Genomic DNA, 10324 nt, shown 5'->3' with positions numbered 1-10324 from the left:
AACACATGCTGCCATGGTCTATGCTAGCAATGCAAAGGGTGGAAGAGTAAACCTCTTCCCATCTGGGCTGATTGTCCACCCAAAGTGCCCATGGCTAGGTTGTAGCCCAGACAGGAAAGTTTATGACCTTGATGCCGTAAATAATGGTCAGAATCCCTTTGGCTTGTTAGAAATAAAGGTCGTTAAAGAGGGGGAAACATCATTTGACAATGTGAGGTATCTCACCAAGGACCAGAAACACTAACCAGTACAACTGAAAACAACAGACATTTATTATTACCAGATCCAGTGCCAGCTTGGACTCACAGGATTAGAATGGTGTGATTTTTTCAGTTACATTGACGAAAATTTGTTTGTTTGCTCTAGAATTAATTTTTATTCAGTGTTTTTCCAGCAAGCAAAGGACAAAGTTGATAGTTTTTCTTCAATTACTATTTACATTAATACACTAAGATTTTTGTTGTTGTTCTCAAACCATGGCCAGATTCTTATGATAACAAATATTATATTATTTTTATTAATGACAAATCAATTCATAATCTTAATTTATTTTTTATTATATTTATATCATATTAGTATTATATTTATTTGTGCTATTTAGATTTTGTGTTTGTTCATTAGTTTTTTTTTTTGAGTTTTCATTTACAAACAAATTGAAATAGTTACAAAAAGCAATCCAAGACACATGATAAACCAACCTGCATTAAAGATTATCTAATGGGTTATGTAAGCCACATTAATCATACATTCACCAACTTCTTACAGACACTATGCCTCATTATTACCATTGGATAAAATAAGTGGGCCTTGAAAATTTGTAAGGAGGCAGGCTACAGTATATAACTGATTGACTGAACCTAAAGTGGACAATGGCACATCTGAATCAAAAAAGTGGTACTCTTTGACTCTTCTTATTGCCCTCTCGACATGAATTCTAAGACTTGCTAGTGTCTTTGTTTTTTGAACATCTGCGGCAGAGAATTGTTCCTGACTTTCAAGAAACGGAGGAATATTTAACTCTACCCGCTTCTCCCTAAGTAAATCTTCAATGTCAAACCCTTTGTCTGCCATGACTGAATCACCAGGTTCTAACAAATCTAGAATGCCGCTGCACCTTGTGATTTCCTTATCACTAATCCCCCCTGTGTAAAGGCTAGAAACGAAGCTAATAGCTCCATTAGGGGTAATGCCTATCAACCCTTGAGTGTAGTATTACTCTTATAACTAGAATAAAGCTGCGACTGAAGTAGTAGGGAGGTAGGTGTTTGAACAAAAATCTCTGTACAATCTAAAATGACACGTGTGCTTGCATAAAGCTTTTTAAAACCTTCTGGCATAAACCTATCAACATCTTGCCTTGAAGGCCAGATCACTTGACTACCAAGAAGAAAATACAAAAAATTAGTCCATGTGATCAATTTCCTGCAAACTGACGATTTATGTATTCGGAACCTATGAGCTAAATCCTGTCCGAATAGACCTAGTTTGAGGCGTACACAAAACATAAACAATTCATCCACAAGAAGCATATTTCTTGAGTCTGGTCTACTTTCTCTTTCTCCAGAGGCATAACAATATGTCATTTGTGCAGCACATGGCTGCAAAAACTTAAAAAAGAACTGAATATGTAAATAGGATGGGAAACCTGTATAAAATCTTATGATCTCATTGTCTGTGCCAAATCTCTCAAGCCCAAATTTATTAAGTGCTAATTGTTCTGCAGCTTGCCTCTTAATGTCCTCAATTTCTTTTGCAGCTTCAACTTTAACCCTTTTTATTTCAGTGAGGGCAGCTGCAGTTTCATTTCTACTTTGTTCAAGTTGCTTTTGTGCATCTTGGAACTGTGCTCTGAGTGACTGGACTTGTGCTTGTAGGTCATCCATGCTGAAGGTTGTAGAAGTGCTGGGACTATTATCTTCATTGTCATCACTTTCATCTGTCTGAGTGTCTCTGTAAAAAGGTTTTGAAATTATGATGACACTCAGTTCACACTCAGTTCACACTAAATAAAAATTATAAGAGACTAAATTATTAAAATTATAAAATTATTTTGGTTTAAACCAAAATAAACATCAAGTACAATTCCATCAGTCAAGTCTAAATGAAATGTATTGAAGTAGAAATATGTGATATTCATTACCTATCTACTTGTCGAATTATCTTTCTTCTTGCTTTGGATTTGGTTGACCAGTCAAAGATTGATGGTACAGCTTCTCTTTTTAGCAACTGACGTCCAGAATCAGTGGGAGGATTGTAATCTTCCTCAGTGAAGTGTTTTGAGCACACTCTGGTACTTTTGTTAACCTATTATAAATCAAATGTCCTTTTAATAACAATGTAACTGTATTCAACTATTTTTATCTTCATTACAGTTTTTTAAAGATCCACAGGCAATTCGTATTGTGCATTGATATTGTTAGATTCCTATATACCTTGAAGTGTGGGCCCACATCTCTTCGTATCTTCACCAGCCATTCCTTTTTCAATTGCTCATCCCTTGCACGGCCTGGTAAGCGGTGAAACTTTAAATCAGGATGATATCGAGAATCTCCGTTACACAAGGGAACACAACAATGGTACGAAGAATTTTTCTTGGTATGTGATGGCTCGTCGGGAGTTCTAACATCTACAGCGAATATATGTAAACATGGGTTAGTCTTGACTTTAGACGTGGAATCACTCTCACAAAAAATAAACAAATCGTCCATTAAAATGCCGTCCAATTACAATCGATCACCATTCACAATCTAAACTGTTATTTTAGAGATTTTAGAAGTCCAATAATTGAAAAGAAACCAAAAAAAAGGAGAGTTTTGAAGTACATACCTTGCGAAGTCGCCATGTTTTTCAGCCGTCGAGCGGGCCGGCGGTGACAATTTTTTCGCGATAACGCGAAGAATATCGTTACTTCGAACCAAAAATCGAGTCCAAAGGAGAGAATTTAAGATTATCTTACTGTGTTTGTAGATAGGGCAAAAGGATTAAGCGTTTTGAACGATGAAACTATCGTATAAAACCACGCGTGCTTGACCTATTACAACTTTTGTTTACTGGAAGGCTTGCTCTCCAGTTTTGTGTTGCTAAGCGGTATCCAAGCACGTGACCACTAGCTGCAAAGGGCCTATACCCTCAATGAAATGAGTACCAAGTGTCATTTGTTATCTCCTAAAGTTCATTGGTACTCAAAAAGCTTCAGTGTAAAGGACAACTCCTCAATTCATTCTTTCTTTTATTAATTAGCTTATTTACATTCATAATATCATATTTTTATGGTTTAATCCTAGTTACGATACCTAGTTACGTTATTGTTTTTCTTTGTTTATTCCCGCTTTTGTTAGCGTTGTAAAATGATCCTTTAGCGTCACCACGCGCATATAAAAGGCCATAAGCGTCCCTATTAGCCAGTTTTTTCCAAATAGTTACTCGTAAATATTGATTGTGTATCCAAACTCCTTTCGAATACGTTCCTTTGGTAAATCCTTGGTTTTTAGAGGCAAGCGGGATCGATATGTAAGTACTCCTTTATTTCTTATTTAGATATTTTGTTCGGAAAACTCAAAACGCCCACGCTATCAAAATGAGTTTTATACTGCTTTATGCCATGATTATACTTATTATATTATCTTTCTTGCGAGTAATATTCATTTATTATGTTGTTGTTAAATGTATTCATAAAATGCCAGTTTTCTCATTCAAATCATGTTGGTAATTAGTTTTTAATGTGAGCTGTTACAATGTTGTATTGCAGTTTACGTATTGGTATCAATAAATTTGCGTTTACTCAGTGATCGTCCTGGTAGCGTGAATATTTGGTATCGCTCGCAGTAAAGTTCGCCCGCAAAAGCATCTTAGTCAGTGGTCGCGACGCCTGGGACGTGGGATTTTCGTCGATACGAATCTCGCCTCCACGCCCTCCTCGGTTGCCCCAAGGCTAAAACGCTTACAGTAAAATATCGAGGCTCTCTAAATGTACCATTGATTTACGAACCTTCGTTTGGAACAGCGAATCCGCATCTAAGTGCATGTTTGGACAACAAAATGAGCATTGTATCCGCACCGGAAGACCTAAAATTCTTTCATCGCCACAAAGACGATAACATCTTACCACAAGAAACACACCCTTATGCATCATCTGTTGTCGATTGGAACAGCAGAAATGAATCTGCTAAACGGAAGTCCAAGCTATCAGATAGAGGAAAGGTTTTCTTTAAGGAAACCAGATCAAAAAACCGAAATTTGGCCTTCAAAAAGTTAAAAAGACAAATTGATCTTAGCAAAGAACTATGCAATCATCCGGAACGTGACGTAGAGTCGCTGGAGTCAGAAAGAAACAAATCAGACTCATTGAAAGATGAGCTTAATGAGGCGCAACGAGTATACGATGAGATCCTGGAAACGGAAACAGAAAAAGAAGAGTCTTACCGTTGGTTTGATATAAGAGATCGCGAATACACCGAATGTAGGTTAAGAATTTGCGAACAGATTCAAGCTTTCGATAGAGCCTCATATCGAACAAAGTCCGTAATATCCGGTGCTACGTCGCGTAGTACTAGTGAGAAATCTCGCTCATCAAAGTCAAATTCATACAGGTCGTCATTTTTACCCTTACCCGAAGCCATAGCTAACGCAGCCACCAAATCAGCTAAGTTGAAAGTTGAAATGGAATTCCTCGAGAGAGAAAGGGAGTTCAAGCAGATGCAATTGGAAAAAGAAATTGCTTTAGCTCATGCCGAAGAACAATCTTTAAAGAAAATGTTAGATGAAGAAATTAAATCTGGCGACGCACAGAAATTTGTCCACGATACTAAGGACAAGAAAGGTTTTAAGACTGATGAAGTGCGAAAGAGCCCTCGGAAATTGAATCCGCAAGTCTCCCCATACGAGCCTAAGTATTCAGTCCAGATTCCAACTTTTCCTCAAATCCCGTTTGATCAAATCCCAGAAGTACATAAACCACTAGAGTCGAAGGGTATGGAATCAGCTCTAAGAGAGATAGTAAAATTGCAAGCGAAGCAAACGGAACTAAGTTCACATATTATTAGTCAACAAAGAGCTGTGCATCTACCAGTTAAAGAGCCTCCAGTATTCTCTGGTGACCCCTTCGAATATCCTGCATTCATCACCGCCTTCGACACTATAATTTCTGCGAACGTACCTTCAGACCGAGATCGCCTCTACTTCCTCGACAAGTACACGGAAGGAAAGGCAAACACCGTAGTCAAAGGTTTTCTAGCGACGAACTCTGACAAGGCATATCAAGAAGCTCGCAAGTTGCTAGACAGTCGCTATGGAAATCCCGTACATGTCGCTGAGTCATACAAATCGTGGTTGAGAAGATGGCCACAGATAAGTGATGGAGACAACGCTGGTATTCTCGATTTCTCCGATTTTCTCGTCAAGTGTGAAACAGCTATGGAAACAATGCAATCGATGTCAGAGCTCAACTCCACTCAAACTCTTATGCAAATCTCTGCCAAGCTACCTTCGTACTCCGGAATAAAGTGGTGCCGTTACGCCCATGAGCATCAAGCCAAGTCAAGAAAGCCAGCATCTTTCAGTGACTTTGTCCAGTTCGTCAGACAAGAGGCTGAATTAGCGAACGACCCAGTCTTCTCACCGGAAGCTCTCATGAGGGAGCGCAAAAGGACAACAGTTACGTCAAAGTCTCGCAACCACAGAGGTAACCATAGAAATAAGTTCAACAGTAAGTCCCAAGCCGGACAGTCCTTCGCAACAACAGCTAATGCAAGTGAAAGCTTTTCAGCTCCTACACGTCAGTCTGCTCAACCTACAGATCAATCATGCCCAGTGTGCGACGGAAAACACGGCTTGGCAAGATGCAATACATTTATCAAGAACACACTAGAAGAGCGAGGTGACGTCATTCGTAAGAATAAGCTGTGCTTCAGATGTTTTCAAAAGGGTCACGTGTCTGCCAGGTGTCAATCCAAGCAAAGCTGCGCAGAGTGCGGAAAACTCCACCACACCTTGCTGCATGGAGCGAAACCCAAGCCTAGAGCAGAGAAGAGTTCCGAATCTAGAACCCAGTCCTCCCGCGGAGACAATACCCAAACGGAGGTCACATTTAGTAATCCTACAGTAACAGAGTCTGCAAATACCAATGCATCATCAAGCACATCTTTAAACTCCGTGGACAGTCAGTCTCAAGATACAGTTACTAACTCAAAGATCGTTCCAGTCATTCTGTACCATAAAGACAACCCAGAGAGGGGAGTTAAAATCTACGCGCTGTTAGATGACGCAAGCGACACAACTTTCGTCACAGACAATGTACAGAAAGAACTAGGAATCCAAGGAGTAAAGACAAGACTGAGCCTTAGTACTATGCTGGGTCGTGAAGTGATCAACGTGTCGAAGATCGATGGGCTAATAGCAGAGCGTCTGGATAGAGGTGCCAAAGTAGAACTTCCCAAAACGTACACCAGAGCACGCATCCCATCAAGAAAGGACCAAGTTCCAACACCTGACGTAGCTGACAAATGGCCGCACCTTCAACGCATAAAGGATAAAATCCTAAAGTTCGACGAAACTCTGGAAATTGGGCTTTTGATTGGGTGTAATTGTCCAAAGGCAATCAAACCTAAAGAGGTAATCACTGGCAAGAGTGAAGACCCCTACGCTGTAAGAACCCTTCTTGGATGGTGTATTGTTGGACCTGTTAACTCATCCGTCTCGACAAGTATTAGAGAGACCCCAGCCTCAGCATGCAACTCGATAATAGCGTATGAGGTGATCCCAGAGTCTGGTGATAGTGTGAGTATCGTTCATCATAATCAAGCGAAGGAGATAATACAGCCATCTACGATTAGCAAGATGTTTGAGCTAGACTTTATTGAACACAAGAAGACATCACTGCAAGGAATGTCAAAGGAAGACAGAAAGTTCTTGGAGATTGTAGAAAAGGGAATTCACCATTGCGTCGATGGTCATTACGAACTTCCTCTACCTTTGAAAGATAGCAGCGTGCGCCTTCCTGACAATCGCGAAATGGCCCTCACTCGTTTGGGATACCTAAAGAAAAAGTTCGCTCGCAACCCTTCCTTTCGCAGTGACTACGTAGCCTTTATGTCGAAGGTTATCCAGAGTGGGTATGCAGAGAGAGTCCATGAGCCTGCCAAAGGTAATGACAGACGAGTTTGGTATATTCCACACCATGGCGTATATCACCCGAAAAAACCGAACAAGATACGCGTCGTCTTTGACTGTGCTGCGCAGTTCAAGAATGAATCCCTCAACAAACACCTGCTTCAAGGACCCGATCTAACTAACAGTCTAGTTGGAGTACTTCATCGATTTCGGCAAGAACCTGTTGCTTTCACCTGCGACATAGAAGGTATGTTTCACCAAGTAAAAGTCGACGAGCAAGACCGCGATCTTCTGCGCTTCTTCTGGTGGGATAACGGCGACATTTCTCAAGAACCTCAAGAGTACCGTATGACAGTCCATCTATTTGGCGCTACCTCATCGCCTGGTTGCGCTAACTTCGCGCTGAAGCAGACAGCGAACGACTGCGAAAGCGAATTCGGCACTGATACAGCAGATATGTTGCGTAGCAATTTTTACGTTGATGATGGTTTAAAATCTGTGTCTACAACCGAAGAAGCCATCAAGCTCGTCCATAACGTAAAGAATATGTGTGCTAAAGGAGGATTCAATCTGCACAAATTTGTCTCCAACAACAAAACGGTTTTGAAGAGTATCGCAGAAGCTGATCGCGCGGATGGCGTCAAAGAGCTGAATCTAGATCTCGACTCGCTTCCCTTAGAGCGCACGCTCGGAGTTCAGTGGTGCGTGGAATCTGATTGCTTCAAGTTTTCAATTGTGTTACAAGACAAACCATGCACTAGACGTGGAATATTGTCGACGGTTAGCTCTGTATTCGATCCAATCGGTTTTGTGGCACCACTAATGCTAGAAGGAAAGTCAATCCTACAAGAATTATGCCGTCAAGATCTCGATTGGGATGATCCCATTCCTGATGACGTCAAAACCAGATGGGAAAAGTGGAGAACAGAGCTCATGCAGTTAAAGAGTCTTCTCATTCCAAGGTGTTTCAAGCCTAACGACTTTGGTCGCATAGTCAAGACGGAACTTCATAATTTCTCTGATGCAAGCACAAAGGGTTATGGTCAGTGTAGCTACATCAGACTAGTGGACGATAATCATAGAATACACTGCGCCTTCGTCACTGGTAAATCGAGAGTAACCCCCTTGAAACCCATAACCATACCACGCCTTGAGCTAACTGCAGCAGTCTGCTCAGTCAGAGTAAGTCAGCAGATACACCAAGAATTAGAGTATACAATCGACGAAGATTTCTACTGGACAGACAGTAAAGTGGTATTGGGTTATATCAATAACGAGAGCAGGCGTTTCCATGTCTTCGTCGCCAACAGAGTACAAGAGATCCAGGATAACACTCGAGCTGAGCAATGGAAGTATGTCGATACGAAGCAGAATCCCGCAGACGAGGCATCGCGCGGAATGAAAGCTCAAGATCTTCCGATGTCTCGATGGATTCTTGGACCAACGTTCTTGTGGGAAGAGAAAAGTAAATGGCCAATCAGTGACGATCCAAGAGCTAGTGAGCTTTGTCAAGGTGATCCAGAAGTCAAGAAATCTGTTGCTATGGCAACATCGACAGAAAGAAAAGAAATGCCAACCCTTGAACAGAGGTTAGAGTACTTCTCAGATTGGCACCGTGCAAAGAAGGCTACAGCCCTCTGCATGCGCTATATCCAGCTCCTTAAAGACAGAGTCCAAGAACGAAAGCCACTCAAACCTAAGGAGCCAAGACAGCTCACCGTAGACGAGTTAGAAGCATCTGAGCGTTTGATAGTTAAAGCGGTGCAGTCTAACGCCTTTGAAGAAGAGGTAGCTGATCTGAAGAACATGAAAGGGGGTGGTCATAATGAGAGACCTGCCACAGCCGGAAGAACCATTGTGAAGTCTCGCAGTTCGCTATTTAAGTTAGATCCATTCTTAGATGAGGATGGACTATTACGCGTAGGTGGACGCCTGAGGTATGCAAGCCAAACAGACAAGATCAAGTTCCCAGTCATTCTTCCAAGAAAAAGCCACGTCACGTCGCTAATCATCAGGCATTTCCATGAGCGCGTAAAGCATCAAGGAAAGGGAATGACGCTGAGCGAAATTAGATCAAATGGGTTTTGGATAACTGGAGGCTCGTCTGCCGTCAGTCATGCAATCGTATCATGTATCAAGTGCCAAAGGCTTCGTGGAGCTGTTCAAGAACAAAGAATGGCGGATCTCCCCAAGGATCGTCTCGAGCCAGCGCCACCGTTCACAAGTTGCGGAGTTGACTATTTTGGCCCCTTCTTGGTAAAAGTAGGTCGTAAAGAAGTTAAACGCTACGGTGTTTTGTTCACGTGTATGGCTTCCAGAGCTGTACACCTGGAAGTTGCCAACAGTCTCGACACGGATTCCTTTATAAACGCGTATAGGCGTTTTGCAAGTCGTCGTGGACCGATACGCCAATTGAGGAGTGACCAAGGTACGAACTTCGTTGGCGCTCGCAGAGAGTTAAAGGAAGCGCTAGCTGAGATGAACGAAGACAAAGTAAAGACAGAGCTACTCAAGGATAACTGCGATTGGATAGAATTTAAGATGAACGTCCCATCGGCAAGCCACATGGGAGGAGCTTGGGAGCGTCAGATCAGAACCGTGCGGAACGTTCTATCATCCCTGCTTCAAGACAACGGAACGCAGCTTGACGACGAGTCCCTAAGCACCCTTATGTGTGAGGCGGAAGCTATCGTTAACTGTCGTCCATTGACAGTTGATCAGCTCACGGATCCAGAATCACCTGGCGCTCTAACACCAAACCATCTGCTTACGATGAAGTCAAAGGTACTGCTCGCCCCCCCAGGCTCCTTTCAGTCAGCAGACCTGTACTGCACAAGACGCTGGAGACGAGTACAGCATCTCGCTAACGAATTCTGGTCGCGATGGAGAAAAGAATACATCACTAGTTTGCAGCAGCGCCAAAAGTGGATGCACTCGCGAAGAAACCTACAAGTCGGTGACATCGTCATTATTAAAGATGAAAACGCCGCAAGAAACAACTGGCAGCTAGCGAGAATAACGGCGACGCACCCAAGCACAGACGGTCTGGTGCGCAAGGTTCAGGTAACTCTTGCGGAGAGTTGCTTGGACAAAGAAGGCAAAAGGCGTGCTCCACTGCGGTATCTGGAGCGTCCTGTACAGAAGTTGGTTCTTCTTATGCGTGCTGAGGAGTAAGAACCGGGGTAAGTCCCGACCGAGGAGCCATCAAGCGCACTTC

At 42.3% G+C, this 10324-nt stretch overlaps 2 protein-coding genes across 3 annotated transcripts; one reads left to right on the top strand and one right to left on the bottom strand.

The window, feature by feature from the left end:
• Positions 1-536: 536 nt before the first annotated feature.
• On the bottom strand, positions 537-3102 carry LOC148904867 (uncharacterized). 2 transcript variants are annotated; one of them, XM_089024790.1, is made up of 4 exons: positions 2827-3102; positions 2433-2626; positions 2141-2304; positions 537-1950 (listed from the first exon to the last, which is right to left on the bottom strand). In XM_089024790.1, the coding sequence occupies exons 1-4, from the start codon at positions 2840-2842 to the stop codon at positions 1194-1196; spliced, it is 1131 nt and encodes a 376-aa protein (XP_088880916.1). In that variant the 5' UTR covers positions 2843-3102; the 3' UTR covers positions 537-1193. The 2 variants fall into 2 exon arrangements, with proteins under 2 accessions (XP_088880916.1, XP_088880915.1); XM_089024789.1 differs by having other exon boundaries at positions 2433-3102.
• Positions 3103-4038: 936 nt separating this feature from the next.
• On the top strand, positions 4039-10281 carry LOC148904866 (uncharacterized). The gene has a single exon (XM_089024537.1). It carries the CDS (start codon positions 4039-4041, stop codon positions 10279-10281), a length of 6243 nt encoding a protein of 2080 aa, XP_088880663.1.
• The last annotated feature ends 43 nt before the right edge of the window (positions 10282-10324 follow it).

This window comes from Actinia tenebrosa, unplaced genomic scaffold, assembly GCF_029948245.1.
Source record: "Actinia tenebrosa isolate PJP-AT-01 unplaced genomic scaffold, QUT_ActTen_1.0 PGA_scaffold9__36_contigs__length_13948895, whole genome shotgun sequence".
Lineage (NCBI taxonomy): Eukaryota > Metazoa > Cnidaria > Anthozoa > Actiniaria > Actiniidae > Actinia > Actinia tenebrosa.
The sequence above is the reverse complement of the archived record's forward strand: the minus strand, read 5'-3'. Positions and strand labels throughout refer to the sequence as shown.

Excerpts from the sequence above, each read along its gene's own strand:
- LOC148904867 (XM_089024789.1), bottom strand. The coding sequence starts at position 2,708 with ATGGACGATTTGTTTATTTTTTGTGAGAGTGATTCCACGTCTAAAGTC. Across the intron at positions 2,305-2,432 it reads ATGTGGGCCCACACTTCAAG|GTTAACAAAAGTACCAGAGT; the intron begins GTATATAGGAAT and ends GATTTATAATAG. Across the intron at positions 1,951-2,140 it reads ATAATTCGACAAGTAGATAG|AGACACTCAGACAGATGAAA; the intron begins GTAATGAATATC and ends ACCTTTTTACAG.
- LOC148904866 (XM_089024537.1), top strand. The coding sequence starts at position 4,039 with ATGAGCATTGTATCCGCACCGGAAGACCTAAAATTCTTTCATCGCCAC.